Raw genomic sequence first — 18,037 nt, forward strand, 5'->3', positions numbered from 1 at the left:
ATACTTGTACTTCCCTTTTCGAGCGGCTCCTCTCTGCTGAGGGATCTCTTATGTAACTGGACTCGGTGGTGTCGAGTTTTCCTTTTTTTCGGTTGACCTCATGTCACTGAGCTAAATAAAAATACGAGCAATTGGTGGTTTAAGCACAGTCTCAGAATTTGCACCGGGCCAGTAGATATTTACTTTGCTAAGCTCTGTTACATAGCCTGTAGAAGTTCTTAGTTTTCTGAGGAGAACAGGAATTTTTCCCACATGTGGAAGACGTTAAATGATCGCTGCTTCAGCTTCTTGTTTTGCATTCCTGTGCCATCATTTATTATTTCAGAAAGTAAACATGTGAATTAGATATAAACAAGGCTGTTGGATTTTCTTTTCATTTCTCTGTAGAGGTCATGACTATGTCCCAAGAATGTGAGGATTGCCAAAATATACAGTAGATACTTTTCAGAGAAAAACAGTACGTATCGAGTAACTGTTGAGTCATAAAACCCTTAAGTTAGTGTAAGCAGATGTTGGTTGCAGCTTACATCGATGGGAAGTATGTAATCACCACCCCTATAGCCACCCACTGTCCATTTTTGGTTCAAGAACTTCCCTGAAAGCCTGCTTCTAATTTTATGGAAACCCTTTGAAATTTGGCAAAGTTTTCAGAACTATGTAGGGAAAAAAAAAAACAGAGTTTTGGCCTCCAAATGTGAAAACAGACACTGCCTTTTCAAACTCCTCTCCTAGATCCACTGACCAACACCCAGAAGAGAGAACTTACATTCTTTTAGAATACAGCAGGAAAATGAAGGTCTGTATGCTGCTTTTGGTAATATTTACATCTGTTGTTTTAAGCTGTCAGCTTTTGCACGAGGCCAGGCTCTGATGTGGAAGTATTGGCCTCCAAATGTGAAAACAGACACTGCCTTTTCAAACTCCTCTCCTAGATCCACTGACCAACACCCAGAAGAGAGAACTTACATTCTTTTAGAATACAGCAGGAAAATGAAGGTCTGTATGCTGCTTTTGGTAATATTTACATCTGTTGTTTTAAGCTGTCAGCTTTTGCACGAGGCCAGGCTCTGATGTGGAAGTATTTGTTTTAAAGAAAAAGGAAAGGGAAGTCTTTTCAAATATACTGCAGAGACATTTTTGCTTGTTACTTGGACGGATTACAGCAGTTAGAGAGGGTGGGAGGATTTAATTATGTACAAGTCACAGAAGCGTGCTTCAGGCAATATTAGAAAAGTAATTATTGTTTGTTTCTGTCCTGCAGACCCGGCTAAAAATCATATTTGGTGTGGTTATATGCCTTTTGCTTTCCTTATTACTTTTGTGTATTATACTGCATCCCTCAAGAGGTAAGGCATTTGTAACCTAATGTAGTGTAAAACAGTATCTCTAGCTACTGTGGCTTCTAAAGTTCATAAAAGTTTGTGAAATCATGATTAGGGTTGTCCTGTCAGAATTGTTATGTCTTTATCACGTTACAAAAGTGTACTGACAGCTGAAATATCCTGAAGGTATGATTGAAATGCCAGCAGATGTTGAAACAAGGAACTCCTTGAAGTGAAAAGCACCTGAATTAACTTTATTGTGTGTGATATATAATGTTCTTAGGCAGGACTGAAAACATAATTCTCAGATCTTCTCATATTATGTTATTTCTTTCTGTTAGGAGTTAGGAGACTCTCACAAACTGTTAGTAATTTCCTTTTGCTTGGTGAACTTAACTTTTTTTTAAATAGTGTGTAATAATTACAGAAGTTCTCTATCAAATTAAAAGTGAAATGTTGTGTTGTCGGTTGGGTGTGATGAATTGTTTGTGAACATTTTTAAGATTGCATTTGAAAATTGAAATCAGCATTGTAAAAAGCAGGGTTGTATAGTTTGCCCTAGTATTATTATGCCAGCTGTAGGTAAATAACACTGTGTCGTCTGCCAAGTCCTCTCGTAAAATTTGAAGTGAATGTGGTTTGAAATTTAGAGCCTGAGCAGCACTGCCTTGATGGTAATTTTTTTTCTTTGAGAGGTGTAGTAAGGACAATATAAGTATTTACATGGTCCTTTCCCTATAGCAGATTAATTGAATATAATTAAATATATTCACTCTGAAATAAATAAAATAGTAAGAAAAAGCCTATATTCCAGTAGCAGTATCTATTTAAAGGGATTTTTTTTCCTATTATTCTTTGTTCATGTGTTGGCAGAGTGACTGAGATGGAGAAATCAGTTTTGCATTTACAACTAAATGTTATAAAATCAGCTATCTGTTTAAGTCATGTGAAAGTTAAGTCCTGTAGTTAATATGCCAGGTTTGTGAAAGGTAAAATCTCTTTCCTACCTGCTATTTCTATGGAATATGGTTATTATGGGTTGTTTCATTGAGAGAGGCGTTAGAGGTTTCTGAAGCCATTAGGGTTGGTTCTGTTATGCAGCATGGGAATATAAGGATAGATTATATCGGGGTGGGAGGCAGTGCTGGGAAGAGATACCAACTCAGAGTGATAGGTTTGACTTTTACTGTCAATGATAAGCCAGCAAAAAAATTGGCACCTTAAGCATGGTCAAATCTGAGCTTTCATTACTACATAAATATATGGTATCGAGTCATACCAAATCTCCATGTTAAGACAGGGCAGAATATTTTTATGAGATTTAAATTAAAAAGAGCAGTGAGGAAACTAAGAGGCTGGAGACCAAGGATCAGTGAAGAAGTCACTAAAGATCATGGAAGGTACAGTAGGAGGAAGTGAGTATATTGTTCCCTTCTGAATGTATCACATACCAGCTCATTGGTCTTGGTCTGAGCCTCTTCAGTATCTGAGCCGTTAAAAAGAACTCTTTTCTGCTCTATCGTTTCTTGGAACAGCAGCTTGGTACTCAGTCACATCAGACATGAAATTTAGATCCACTAGGATGATAAAGAATTTATCTTACTTTACAGGATGCTTTTGAAGGAGCATTTTAGACAATTGTGGAATACACAATTATGTTGAACATGTTGGATTATGGCCTCTTATTCTTGGGTGGAACTGCAGGTGCTACAGTTTCTGTTTAAATACCTAAATCTTTTTGAATTTTTAGTATTCTGCTAATCAGTTGTAAAAGGAAGAAATATAAATTAATTTTGCAGGTACAGATTTTTCAAGTTGAAGACAGACAGGAAATAGCTACAGACATGGAATGTTTGTACATTCCACCGTTACTACTGCTTTACTGGAAGGAGGTTGCAATCTAGGGAAAAAAAAATAATTGCATATGAGAAATGTATAGACAAAAGCTGACTAAATTTCTGCTTAAGAAATCAGCAAACAGAAATGTCATCTGTAATTCTGAATGAACTTGAAGAAATACGTAGTTCTGGCTTTGTCTGCTAAGTTTCTAGTAATTTTATGTTCTTTAGATTTCTCAAAATATGATAGCTGGTTTTGGTTTGCACATGGAAGAGTATAAAAATGTAAACAATTCTCAAAAGTGATACTGGTAAACGATTTTCTGTTTGGAGAGAATATTAAGGGGGAAATACTTAGTTGCAGTTATTACACAATTTCTTTGGTGCTGAGAAAAGCAAGGCAGGCAATCTCAATATAGTTAAATATGCTAGCCTAAGAAATTAGTGACTTTTTTTCTGACATTTCTTTGAGTTAGGAATGTGCTGTGTGATTTACTTTTACTGTGATGACCCAGCTCTAAACAGTTCAGAAAGCTTCTTTTCACTTGTACAGTGGTGTACCTAGTCCTGTTCTTCTGCAGTATAAACAAGAAAGAAAATACCTGCCTCCAGTTGAAAAGCAATAGCAGAACCACAGGCAGAGTTACAGTTAACTGAATGTATTGCTTCAGCTCCAAATTATTATTTTCTTCTGTCTGTCAAAGTTTCTGTTCCCATTGTGCACTTGACCTAGGCCTGAGACCAAGACCTTGGTTCTTTGATGTTGCAGATGAAGTCATAGGGCATACTTCTCAGCCAGGAAGTAGTGAGCATCCAATTTCTTAGGAACTGGTGGTGTTCTTTCCTACACCCCAGCCAAATACATTTTCTTATTCAATAAATGCCTCCCTGTGTTTCAATTCAAAGTCAAACTGTGGCTTCTATCATTGTGGAGTGGAAGAAAAATGCTTCCAGTCAGGAATTCAGTTGCTGGCCCTGAATTCAGCTGGAGATGGTGCAGCTTTCTAATTCAAATGGTTTCCTGGATATTTGACTTAAAAAAGAAATAAAGAGAAATCCTTATCTTCTTGGCCATCTATCAAAACTGGCAAGTGACGATTTTAATTTCTGATGCTGAACTGGGCTGTGGTCTCCTCAAGTGGAAGGCAGTTGTCATGCACGTTAAGAGAGTTCGTGCTTTAGCTACTCGGCATCAGCCCACAAAGATGAGAATGGACATTCTCGTCCAGAAGCAGAATATAATACCATCTGCAAGCTGGCCGTCCCAGGAGGCTAACCAGTTTTCTTTTGGCAAGTCACCTATTTGCTGTATAGCAGTGGATGCTAAATAATATACAGATGAAAATGCATATATATTAAATGCATATAAAATACCTACATACAACTACATATATTAAATAACAAGTACAGAAACCAGAATACTTTCTGATTATTAGATGTGCTTGGTTTAATTTGGCAAGAGGAGACACAATTTATATGTCTTCTTATTAGACAATGTTGTAGAATGAGGCAGCAGGGCTATGAAATCTAAAGCAACGGTTGTGTTGGTGTACCCACATCCAATCCTTGAATAGGGATAATCCTCAAAATACAAACACAGTTTGACAGTGATGTATTGGTATGCATAAAGTTAATGTGAGTTTAACATAATTGAAAGTTCTGAGTTCTGTGTTTTATTGAGCTCACACAACAATGAACTGAACAGTAAAGGAGAAGGTATCTGCATAAAGCTAGTGACAACTAATAGATGCCTACAGGCTTTTATCACAATTATACATGTATGTCAAATACATGAGTAATTATGATCATGGAATATATAATAAAGCAAATTACACTGTGAAGCTAAATAACCAATTCAGTGGACAGAGAAATACAGAACTGCACCCTGTAAATGAATGCAAGTGGACCACAAAGAATTAAAACTGAGAGAATGGCATGGTGAGGGGAAAAGAGCAAAGCTGAAATTTGGTAAGCTTTCATTTCTGTGGTTGGCTCTGCTATTTGCTTCCTTTTTGTCCCTGGGCATATTTTTTCATCTTTGTTATTTAAGACAGAAATGAAACACAACAAAAGAACTTACCAAGCCTACCAAATCAACGGCTTTATAGTGCTGCACACATGTAACGTACTTTTCATGTTAATGTCTCTTCTGTGAGCAGAGATTTTGAATACTTTTGTCGAACCAATCTTTAGTTACAGAAGAAAAAATCAGCAACAATTATAGGAAACAATTGAAGATGCCGCTTTTAATTAAGGCATTTAAATATATCTTCTGTTGCCTGGAAACAAGCATTCAAAATTGTAAGTAATCAAGAAATAGTAATGTTCAGATTTTTTACAGTCCACTGATAGAAATTCAGATAGGAATGGACACATTTTGAAAATCATTAGCAGTCATAATAAATTATCACAGAATATTAAGTAGGTAAGAGTGAGATGTCTAACAGCATAAGGGTTTAAATTAGAGCTGTGAAAATTAGACCAGAGATGAGACATTTGTGATATTGCTTGTCTTTTTAGTGAAAAACCCTCTTAAGCTGAGAGAAGGAACCAAGAAATTTTACCAGATTAAGGTACTGAACAGGACTTCAAATTTAAGCCTTCTATACACACAGCCATGGAAACAGATCTCAACAGTGAATTTCATTTGCTAATAGGCATATTTACTTTGAGAATTTAAACTGAAAGCTAGTGATAAGCAATCATCACTCAATATAAATAGAGGTGGATTATTCTTTGGAATTATTTTCTATGATTTCTTTAATTTTTTTTTAAATTGTCTTGATATCAAGGATGTCTAATATACAGTCATGGTATTAGCAAGAGGAGTTAACTTCCTATTGAACTTCTTGGGATATTTTCTGGACATATTGCTAGTTCAGAGTTTATACTGATATTTTTTTGCGTATGAATTGGCATTCGGTTTTATTTCTCATGACAGCTTTTTTTCTGCATTAGTGCAGAGAAGGCTAGTGTAAACAGTTAATCTGACATGTGTATTGTACAGTAAGTAATAGTAACTTAGCAGAAGAAAACGTGTATTATCATTACAAAGTACCATAGAAGAGAATATGAAGGAACATTTTCCAGACAGTCAGTGTGATCTTAATAGAGAGGGCAGCTGTAATGAGGAAGTGATGGAGCATGTTATGAAACCAGAGGGCAACGAGTCATCTTGATTATCTGGCTGTCATCTGAGAGCTCTGAAGGAACAAACAAAGGAAGTGGCAGAGATCTACTAGGCTGCAGAGTGACATCCCCACTACCTCTGAAGACCATGGCAAAAGTCCCTTTGATTTTAAAGGAGAAAAGCATAGAATGCAGAATGCCTAGACTTAAAAGCTGAAATGTAAAAACTGGCCTTTGTCTGAAATGCTCCTGTGCCTTTTGAGGTTTAAATATTTTTAGAATTTCTCTTGTGAACTGCATAATTTTTCTTTTTGGCTTTTTATGACATTATTATAATGGAATTTTTAATTTCCATGCATTTAGCAAGCCAGCATTTTCAGCATTACCCTCTTCTCACCAGCTGATTGTCATTAAATTTTGGGTTTAAAAACTGCCCTAGCTTAGATGTTTAGCTTTGGGAAGGAACATAGACAAGAGCCACAAAACCAGCCACATTTTTGTGCGTTGGTTTTATGTGACTATCTGATCTGCTTAGGAATCAAATATTAGGGTACATGTCTTCTCTCCTTAATCATTACTAATTTTCTTTTGTAGCATAAAAAAGTTGAAGTTTGGGTTCACTCATCCATTACTTTTCAGCATTTTTACCTGGATAACTTCATCTATCTATTTCATGTGGCTACTAAGAAATATATATGGATGGTGATTATTTTGCAAGCCTTATATCCATCTTCTAACACCGGTTGATGAGGCACTTATGAAATTTGGCATAGGGGTTTGTATGCACATCCTGCTGTTTGACTGTGTGATGAATATGTGTGGGCCTTATTAGAACAGTTGTCTCTATGTACCACACACTTTCATGAAACCCATGCTTTAAAAAACTTTAATTTGTCCTTTGTGTAGAAAACACTTTTCGTAGACTCACAGGCTCTACAAGTAAATATGTCTGAGTGAATGACCTTATCAGAACAGTGACAGAGAACTTACCTTTCTGCTGGGCCTATGTTATGCATACCTCCAGGATTATGCTATTCTCACTGTTCCCTGTTGCTAAATAGAGAAAAAAGGAAATGTTGGACTAGTAATTAGATCTCCTTTTTTTATCTTGTTTTTGGGGCTTTTTTTCCCACTTCACAGCATTGCATTAAAAGCAACTTTCTGTCTTATTCTTAGTTGTCAACACAGATGATATTCCCAGAGCTCTTACACTGGAGGATTATTTGAATGGAAATTTCCAATATAAAACATTTTTTCCATATTGGGTGTCTGGTAAGTAAAACCTTTTCTCAAACATACATAAGCCTTTCTAGTATGTATTTCCAGACTGGTTTACATAGACTCAGAAATGTATTTTACTTCCAGCTTCACTGTGAATGGATGCTAACTATGAAATTAAACAATCTGCTAGTCAAAACTTATGGTTGAAATTTGATTTTCTGTCAGTCATTCTAGAAATTCCAGGTAGATGATATTTCAACAGACATATTTGAGTCAAGTATAAACTATAATTTTACAGAGGCCTTCAGTGTTGTATTTCTTTTACTGTCATACTCATTGCAGCAAGTGAAAGCAATATGTCACTGTCAGTCATTTCTTAAGCAATCTCCCTTTTTGTGTTTGTCACAGAACTTTTTTGCTTTCCGATTATAATAATTGAGCTACCTGTCTTACAAGCCCCATTCTTCTTTGTTTCCAGTAGTACCTAGCTCTGCAATGAGCCCAACTGTTCTTACCTCATTTAAGGAAATGCTGACACTGCTGAAATTCCTGAGTTCCAATGCATTGCATGGAAAATAAGGTTGAGTTTCTAAGCAAGTTCCTTAAGGGAGAAGATAAAGACATGAAGTTAATATGTGTCTGTGTGTGGCTGAAATACTTGTCTCGTTATAACTGAATTGTGGTAGCACCAAAAGGCTTGAGATGGATTGGATTACATTCTAGTACATGCACTTCTTATCACTTCCATCTATGCACTGCCTCAAGCAATTATTATTATCTGACTAAAGACAAGAAACACGGTACCATTCACATGGAGTATTACCAAGATAGTTTTAACCTGCAATTTTAGAACAGAACTGGAGCCTTCCAGGACATTGCTAGCAGCAATGTTTTATAATTAACAATTTGAAGTATGTTGACATCACTTGTACGATCAACAAATTAGGTCACCATTTGTTACAATTCTGTCTGAAGTATGTAGGCAGCATATCACCTAAGCCTAATATTCTCCTCTTTTTATATCCTTCTCACTTATCTTTCCCCTGAGTGACAAAACTCATGCAAAAGTCATGCCATAGATTTCATAGATAATCATGTCTACAGCATTCCATATGCCTACTTTTCTTCTGAAGCAAGGATTTAAAATTGAATATCTTTTCCTAAGGAGGCCTGAGATCACCATAAATGCTGTTACACAGACCATAAAAGTGTGTTCAAAATATCCTCCAGGGATCTAATGTCCTAAAAATTAACACTTATACAATATGTCAGGCTGCTTTTAAACTGTTGAAACCTCTCTCTGTTTAGCTACACCAAGTATATAAATCCTCTCTGTTAAGGCAGTAAAAATAATTATGTGATACTAAAATTCTGATGTTCGTTCTCTTCCAAACTATGCTCAGATCTAGCATAGGTTAAATTCTGTTCTCATTGAAGGCCACTCACTCTCGCTTTGTAGGGCCTGTGTAAGTAAGGGCAGAATCATTTATGTTGTATCAGTTATATGGCACTGCTTTTACCTGTGGATTCTGTAAAATTGAGAAAGTTCTGATGAAATAATAAGCAAAGATCTCAAATGTTTCCTTTAAAATATTTACAGTGTGATGTCTGATACTGACCTTCTTGTGGGTCTGTCCCTGGTGTTATTGATCAGACATTACTGAGAATAAAATCTGACATGTAATAATTACATTAACTAGCTGATTTTGTGTGCAGTGTGTAATCTTGAGAACATACTCAAGAACCCTGAAGACAATTTGTTGATAACTCTGTACCTTGGTATCATTAAAAGAAAAGCATTTTTTATGTAGATGCCAAAATATATTTGCTCAAAATCTATTGACTGACAGGAGTATGGATACTTTATTAAACACATCTGTTCTATAGTATCTTCTGTGCAAGGTAACAGCCCTTTTATCTTGTTTATAAAGATAATGAATATCTTCATCAGTCTGCAGAAGATGATATTATTCTTTACAATGTTGAAATGAACTACCCCACTACCATCATGACTAACAGCACAATGGTACGTACCTTCTCAAGCAATAAAAAGGCAGCAAAACGCAGTAGCATTTCAAGTACCGGTTTAGAAGTGAGTGGATTAAAACCTAAGTCAACAAATCCTTATTTAAAGTTTTTTTACTAGCATCTAATCTACTTCTTAATCTTTCAGAAACAAGTTAATGCCTCAAATTATGTGTTGTCATCAGACAAATATTTCATAGCTCTGGAAAGCAATTATTCAAAGGTAATTATTTTAATGTATTTCTTAATAAAATGTTTGCTTTCATTTAGTGTTTTGTTGATTATGATTGCCATGGATAAATTTTTCTTGGTACTTTGCTGATAAAGGGGTATGGTATGAAAAGGCAGCTGATTATTTTTAACTAGATTATCTTTTTCCAAGTTAATAATAGTATGTTCTTGCTTAATTTTTGCAGCTTTGGAGATACTCTTATACAGCATCATATCACATTTATGATCTCATATATGGGTAAGGCCTGATATTTCTTACAAGGAACTATGGTGAACACTCTGTAGTGATGTGCTTGCAAGCATTTTCACTGAAAAACTCTACAGTAATGTGACTACCACCATGCTTTGCTTTTGCCTGAATCTGTCAGGTTAATTACTTGCTTGAAAAAAATGGCCTCTAAGAAAAATCATATAGTCCTTTCATCTACTCATCTTCCAGGTATCTGGACTGGTTTATATTTCATGCCCTAAAACTTTCACTGTTCAAGATTCTCATCTATTTTTCTTCTTTGTGTAATTTTCTCCTACCCTATCTTGGCTGCTTGAGTTCACTTCAGTCTCACACCTGATACCTCCATGCCATTTTGTTGTCTAATTCATCCTTTTTATGCTTGATATAATCTTTAGCTTTCCTAAAACTCTCACGTCTGTTAGTGCTCCAGTGATCTTGTAACAAGTCCATCTTGCATTCCTCAAAACTTTACAGCTTCTCCCATGGCCTTTGGTCTCTCTCCAAATGACTTATCTTTCCACCCAAGTTCAAAGGAGGGCATCTGCCTTCCAGTCACCTTTCTACACCAGAAGTAGCAGCATGACCAAATGCTTTTTAGTTGTGAGCAACAGGGGCTGCACTGAGCTGCTCCATTCTTGGGAAACTGTTGGCTCAAGGTGACAGAAAAAGCTTGCTGCAAGCTAATGTGAGTGAAGAGGTACTGCATGTGTGTCGTGATTCTTAAATGTTGTAACTGCTGCTGTTATGCTTGCTTCAGCATGCTATAACATGATTTCACATTTACCAGTAACGTACTGAGACTGTAATGCAGATAGAGCAAATGACTGTAGATGCTCGTGCAGAATTTAGGAAGAGGTAAGGCTGGCTTCTCAGGCTGTTACATATGTTTTCAAAGGGTTGAGTTGCAAGCCGTTACCAGCACTAATGCACACCATCACATTACTGCATGTCTCACTGCCTGCCTTAATTTTGCATTGCTCAAGAAACAAAAAGAAGTTGGAAAATATAGCCCTTCATGAATTTTATATGAATGTACAGTATAATGATCCATTTGCACTGTGCATGAAAAACCCATCTCAACTTCTTTCCTTTTTTTAGTGGTTTTGTAACAGAAAATCCGCTTCCACATAAAATTCAGTATATATCCTGGTCACCCGTTGGACACAAATTGGTCAGTAACGATAATGAAGCAGTGGAATCATTTTGCTTTGTTTGGCTAAAAGACCTTTATTTGCCTTTGGTTATTATTTTGTTAGGCCATGTTTTTGACAGGCCTGTGTATATTAACCTTGGTTATGAGCAAGAGTGAGAAAGAAAAGAATTTTAACTTGTTAAAGTTCAACTTGTCTGTGTCTCCATAGAACAATCTTTATTCCCAACTGCATTATGTGTTTCAGTTTGCCAGCCAGTAATTATATACAGGATTAAATGTAGTTTCAAGGCCTGAAAACCAATGTATTTCCTTTGACAGTGTATAATACATGAGTTTACTATTACTTAATTTATACTATTTTTTACTAGTATAAAACTACTAGTTTAAATACTAGTATGTAGTATTTAAAATATTTTCTAAATGTTTTACTTAGGAAATGGCTGCTGGATTCTTATTACAAAATTTTTTTTTTTTTTGTGGGGTTGGGGTTTTTTGGGGTTTTTTTTGTTTTGTTTTTTTAATTTAATAGCTACTTGATAGCTAAATATGTACTTCTCAGTAATTATAATAAACTTACTGAATATAGGAACAAGTTTATAAACTTTTTAAATTCTTGGTTCCAAAGTAACAGCTGAATAATAGTTAATTTTTTTACACTACTTATCCAGTATTGACAAAATATATGTGCAAGAAACAGAATTTAAACATCATACTAGTTTCAGAAAATATCCAGGGAGTGGGCTAAATACAAAAGGACAATTTATTACATAATTTTTTCCATGTTCTAGAAGACTATTAGTTCTCTCAATTAATTTAAATATTGTTATTTTCTTTATGAATAATTCTGAAGACAGAACACAATGAAGATATTTTCCTACCTTCCTAGTACTAATAGTCTGTAACATTTTTATGCAACAGGCATTGTATTGTATCTGAGAATTTAAGGAGTTGCTTTCTTTTTCATTTAAAGCAGTTAAAATGTTACAGTGATGTTGCTAACAAATGCTTCAGAAGGCAGAATTTTATAAGAAAATTATGTTTCTGGTGTGATTTCTTAACCACATGTCCATTCATTTGACTGAAATTTAGAGATACCCAAGGCCTGCAAGCATTTCTTGCAAGAACTCTCTTCTCGTAACTAATTTACTAGAAAGAAACAAACCAACCCAGATCAAGTAAAACCCTTTTTTGTCCTGTCTCACATCACCTAGGCCTTTTGACAGGTTTAGAGATGTTCAATTAATTTTCTTTTTAGTCGTTATGTATTTGTATTTCTTTTCTTTTGGTGGAACCAAAAGGAAAAGTCACATAATACTTTGAGAGTCTCTTAAAAAACAGAGCAATTTGAATAAGATGCAAATATTTTGTTTTCATGATTTTGTGCACTAAAGGTAGGCACAGAATCCTTTGAAGTTTATTTAAATCATAGGAGTTGTTCAGGAATTATTCTGACATAGATGAATATAGAATTTTAGGTACAGAACTATAGGTGAGGTACCTACTCTTAGAGAATTTGCAAAGGTCTTTAGTGTAGGGTTTATTTCCCATTTTGTATTCATTATGTCTTCCTGTTGGTATAATGTAAGAGCATTGACTGCAGAAGATCTTACTCTAACCCTTGTTATTGTTGCCTTTAAGAAATACTTTCTTGTCTTTAGGTCTATGTATATCAGAATAATATTTATTTGAAACAAAGTCCAAGAGAGGCACCAATTAAAATAACTAGTGATGGAAAAGAGAGTGAAATATTTAATGGGATTCCTGACTGGGTCTATGAAGGTAAGTAAACCTTCAAGGGCAAAGATTAACATGTTAAATGCTTTGTTTAGCTTACCTGGTTCTCACAATCCATTTAAAAATATCTGTGATAATACATTTAGAGCCCTGAGAATTACTTCATTTCCATATCTCTTTAGCCATATAGTGACTGCATTTTGTATTCATAGTGTGTAACCAAAATCCTGGGTCTTTTATTACTCAAACTATACATACCAGAACTTTACAAACTGGGTTTCCTTCTGCTGCTCAGGAATTCAGCTGAAAGAATTCAGCTTTAATGGAAGTTTTGATGAAAATGTGGCACTTTGGTGCATCAAAAAAATTTAAAAAATCAACGCATGCACACATGAAAACCCCAATGAGTTAAATGGGATCTGTGTGTCTGCTTTGAGAGTTCTTAAGGCCTTTCAGAACTGAGTTGTATTGCTATACAATGATAAACTTACAAATATTTTTTTTTCTTCAGAGGAAATGCTAGCGACAAAATACGCACTGTGGTGGTCTCCAAGTGGAAAGTATTTAGCATACGTACAATTTAATGATTCTGACATACCAGTTATTGAATATTCCTATTTTGGTGAGGACCAGTACCCTAGAAAAATAATTATCCCATACCCAAAGGTATGTTTTCTCATTCTTTTGACTTTCTGTTGAGAAATGACTTATGACAATGATAAAATTAACTGTACTTAAAAATGGTTGTATTACGGTGATTAAATCCATTGTGGCCTAAATTAATGAAAGAAAACAAGCTTAGGCCAACTTTTGAAAAGTATAAGTACATTCAAAACCGTAGATATTTAATAGCATCAGTGAAATAAATGACATTACTCACATAAGTAAAAAGTCTTGCTTTTTTCAAGTTAGTTTGCTTATAATGTGTTAAGTATGCAGTTGTTATTTTTCATTACAGTAAATGAATTATTAGATTTTTTTATTTTGAAAAATAAAGGCTATGAAAGCTTAGTTCAGTTGCACTCTTCATAGGGCTTTTTGATCTCAAGGGGCTTTGGATTTTATCTGCTTTCAGGTGCTAGATCTAAGGCAAGAAGGTTTTGGGTTGGCCTTTCTTCAGCATGTATTTGAGAGCTCTCCTGGCTCTTGTCATGTTCATATGATTGCAAGTGATCGTGTTAATGTATCTTAAGAAGTTACTCACCTGTCAGCTGGGTTACAGTTCCAAAGTAAAGCTGGATGGTTTAGACCATACATGGAAGAGAATTAAAAACCTAATGATGTATGCAATGAATAAGCAAGCGTAAGATCAGTTTAAGCTAAACCATTTTATTTCACAGCTAGGGTACACACAGTGTAGTGTGTGCTGCAAAGAAAGATCTGCACTGCAAATAGAATGCTGGCTCCCATCAAGCAAGTTTTCTGTATAGAAAGGCACTAAATTTTAAAAAAATTTTCTTCTTTATATATGAAGTGATGCGTAAGTTATGTACTACGGCTGTAGTGTCACTCGAGACCCTGTAAGACCACATTTGCCCTATTATACTCAACTGAATACATATTTTGTAATCTATCTCCTTTTCTGCAAAAGGTGTTGGAATTTTCCTTGATCTGAATTGTTCAGAGCCTGATTTGAATAAACTGATACTTTTTTTTTTTTTTTTTTTGAAGGCTGGGGCTAAAAATCCCACTGTTAAAGTCTTTATTGTCGATACGAATAACGCTGCAGCATTTGGTCCTAAGGAGGTACCAGTTCCTGCAGTCATAGCATCCAGGTAGTGTGCCCTCAAGTATTTATTCTCTTTTTTTAAAAAAGTTTTTGTCTATTTGTTTTAAATGCTTGAACCTCTGAGTTGTTATCAGTTTCTAACAGTGGAGTGGCATATTCATGGATGGATCAGAAGCTAACTAGGAATGTTGTATTTTGGTTCTATCTGTCCATATGATACATCATTACAAAGGACAAAAAACACCCCTAAGACAATGAAGCTTTGCTATTGTCTTCCACAGAGCAATATAGGGGATACAATCTGTAGCAGTGCTTCTGTATTTGTGTTCTTTAATAAACACCCTTCCTTTCTTTTTTTCTTTCATTTTTTAGTGATCACTATTTTACTTGGCTTACTTGGGTAACAGATACTCGATTCTGTGTGCAGTGGCTAAAGAGAGTCCAGAATTTTTCAGTCTCAGCTATGTGTGACTTCAAAGAAAATTCAAATACTTGGGACTGTCCAGAGGTAATAAAGTTTGAAATATAAATTTAACATTGCTGAAATAAACATTTGTTAATCCATCTGCATAGCTATTTTAACACCTACTACTTATGTACAGGTTGCTCTGACTTACTTGCCAAAGTATATTTAATCTTACTCTGAATTCTTTTAGAAAATAATTGTGCATCTGTGATAATTGTTTTCAAGTGTATGATCACATTCATTTTGTAGATACTAGTGATACCTTTTTCAATACTTTAATTGCTGGGAGAGAGGTTAAAAAGTTTTAATTGCACCAACAAAAAATAAAATCACCAAAATATTTTTAAGTGAGGCTTAAATCACAATCAAATCAACAAAAATAAGAGGAATGCTACTGACCAGCTTTCAATACTGTTGTTTAGTTCCTTCTTGCTTCCTCATCTTTAAAAGTGGAACCATATAGGATCTTTATTTTTTTTTAAAGAAAATCATATTATACTATGTTGAAATTTCATATGAAGTCTGACCAAATCATGTCCTTTATGATTAATGTTAAATTAGTAGCAAGAACATACAGATTAAAAGTAAGGTAAGTTTTCAGGAGGGAGAAATTCTTCTGTCTTATCAAATCATACAGTAGGGGAAAGCAGGCAAGTTTTCAGAAACACAATCCCTTTTTCAGATCTGAAAAGAAAACTTCTGGCTAATTGCAACAGTAGCTCTACATTTTGTTTAAATAAATCATTCTGTCAGTGAGACAGTTCAGAGATAAAACCATGCTGTGTTAAGCAGAAGGGTAGCTTGGATGGCCTAGCTATCTATACCTTTATGTAAATAGTTACAGATCTTAGCTACAGAAGCCTTTCTGAAAATAATATTACTTTAAAAGACGTTGTAAAACTTGAAAACTGTAGACACTGATAATTTTAAATAGATCCTCAAGGAAAGAAAAGTCTGAATTTCAGTAACTCTAGTACAGTAGTCTTATTTAGTGTCTTTAGAATACTTATAAAAGTGTTCTGTTTAACTGATAAATTGTAAATTCAGAGTCTACTGACACAGCCTTTCCAAGCTGAAAAAAAATTCTTATTCCTCTATGATACAACAATTGTTGCAAATCTAAAAGGAAGCTAAGGTCCTGTTCTTTCAAAAACATTATCACTGAATAATTTTCCAGAGACAAATATCTTAATTTATTAGGACAAAATACATATTTACTGCAGCAATTGATGTGTTTCCTAAGTATTTTTTTCACTTTATAGGTACATTAACACTGAATCTCTGTCACACCTTGACATAACCTCAATTTTAATAATCTAATACTTTAATCTAAAAAAAAAAAAGAGGGTTCGAGGATTCTACCACTGTCCACCACAGTACTTTAACACAAGCTTAACTTTAAGCATGTAAGCAGTTTTATTTATTTCAGTAAGTCTATTTATGTGTTTAAAATTAAGCATGTGCTTAATTGCTTTGCTGGAACCAGACCAGAACAATTAACATCTTGCAAGACTGTGTTCATGATCCTTGTTTAATTGCATTTCTCCATGAAACCTTATTTATGGAGTCACTACTGACGTTTCTATAATTCTATATTTATACAGTGATACAATGCTTTTATCACATTGAAGTTTGCACAAATGGCCAATTGAAGGAGTGTGAACAGATGGGAGTGCTGCATTAGCTCTATTTGCCGTTAGAAAGTGTATCTCTGTATGTTTCCATTGGCAAAAATAGTTCTCTTGTTGATTTCAAATTGAGACTCTAATGTACAATAAATGTGCTAGGTTTTATCTACTTGAAAATAATAACAAAATATAATCTACAAGCTGTTCCTAAAGTGTCGATTCATCAAAAATGTGCATGTGTTCAAGTTTTTGCTCATGTGAATAGACCATAGGAAGCAATATGACTTCAGTGGAACTATTCATGTGAGTAAAAGGTAGGCATGTGTTTGTGAAATTGGGATTTCCTATAAAGATGCCAGTTCTCTAATGAAATTATCTGAGTACTTTAATACACGGAAGAATCCCGTGGAAGTCAATGGGACTACTCACACGAGAGAAGTTAAATATATCCTAAATGTACTGTGTCATAAGATATAAGCCTTAATTTAAAGAAAGGAAAATAAATTTAGAATGCAGATATAAAACAATACATCCCATTTTTCTTATCACAGAAGAAATAAAACCCATCATCTGGGTTAATAGCTCAGTGGAGCCCTTAAAAGTACTAAAGAGTCTCTATGGGGCAAGTACCTGCAACTTTTGCTCGTCACTTTTCAGGAACTAAGTTGAAAGGGAGAAAGCATGGTTCTGAATGCTAATGAGATTACGTTGTCTTGGGAAAGTATGGAAAATGCACCAGAAACTTTTTAAGTAAAACATAACTGAAAATGTAAAAGCACCTTTAGCTGCAGGAGGTACTGATCCATTTATGCTCAGTATATGTCTTCTTTAAAATCAGCTTTAAGAATGTTTCAAGGAGTTAAGACCTCCTAAACTTATATTCATAGTCTCAGGATATAATAATCCGGGTGATTTTTGCTGGCTTCATTATTTTTATCTTAATTCTTCTTTCTAAATATGTTATTTGCGAGATTTTTTTAAAAGTGTTGAAAATCAGGCCCTTTAATGTCTCTAACCTGAGGAACAAATATGGAGACACTTGATTTCTATGTACTTTAAGTATTTGGCTTGTGGTTTTAGGTTTTATATTTAAAAGATGTACCTAGTAGTCACATTATCCATTGTTATAAATTGACATCCCAGCTTTGAAATTAAATACATCAAACGAACCAGCTGACAATCCAACAGAGATTTTTAATATTATTACTCATGAAATTATTTTACTTGTTTATTTTACTGAAAAATTAATGAGACTAAGTAGTTGTTAATTCTTGCTTTCAGTGGAAATGCTGCACAAGGTTGAAACAATTACTTCAGATTTTGTTTAGC

At 34.7% G+C, this 18,037-nt stretch overlaps 1 protein-coding gene across 1 annotated transcript in view; it reads left to right on the plus strand.

The window, feature by feature from the left end:
• Window positions 1-573: 573 nt before the first annotated feature.
• Window positions 574-18,037, plus strand: part of FAP (fibroblast activation protein, alpha) — a 38,732-nt gene continuing 21,268 nt past the window's right edge. Inside the window, exons 1-11 of the mRNA XM_010146874.1 lie at window positions 574-796; window positions 1,262-1,346; window positions 7,466-7,561; window positions 9,442-9,536; window positions 9,684-9,758; window positions 9,952-10,004; window positions 11,097-11,169; window positions 12,810-12,930; window positions 13,397-13,551; window positions 14,557-14,660; window positions 14,987-15,122. Of these exons, the coding sequence (XP_010145176.1) occupies window positions 791-796; window positions 1,262-1,346; window positions 7,466-7,561; window positions 9,442-9,536; window positions 9,684-9,758; window positions 9,952-10,004; window positions 11,097-11,169; window positions 12,810-12,930; window positions 13,397-13,551; window positions 14,557-14,660; window positions 14,987-15,122 (999 nt within the window). The 5' untranslated portion in view covers window positions 574-790. The remainder of the gene's footprint in view (window positions 797-1,261; window positions 1,347-7,465; window positions 7,562-9,441; window positions 9,537-9,683; window positions 9,759-9,951; window positions 10,005-11,096; window positions 11,170-12,809; window positions 12,931-13,396; window positions 13,552-14,556; window positions 14,661-14,986; window positions 15,123-18,037) is intronic.

This window comes from Eurypyga helias, unplaced genomic scaffold (genome assembly GCF_000690775.1).
Source record: "Eurypyga helias isolate BGI_N326 unplaced genomic scaffold, ASM69077v1 scaffold31352, whole genome shotgun sequence".
NCBI lineage: Eukaryota > Metazoa > Chordata > Aves > Eurypygiformes > Eurypygidae > Eurypyga > Eurypyga helias.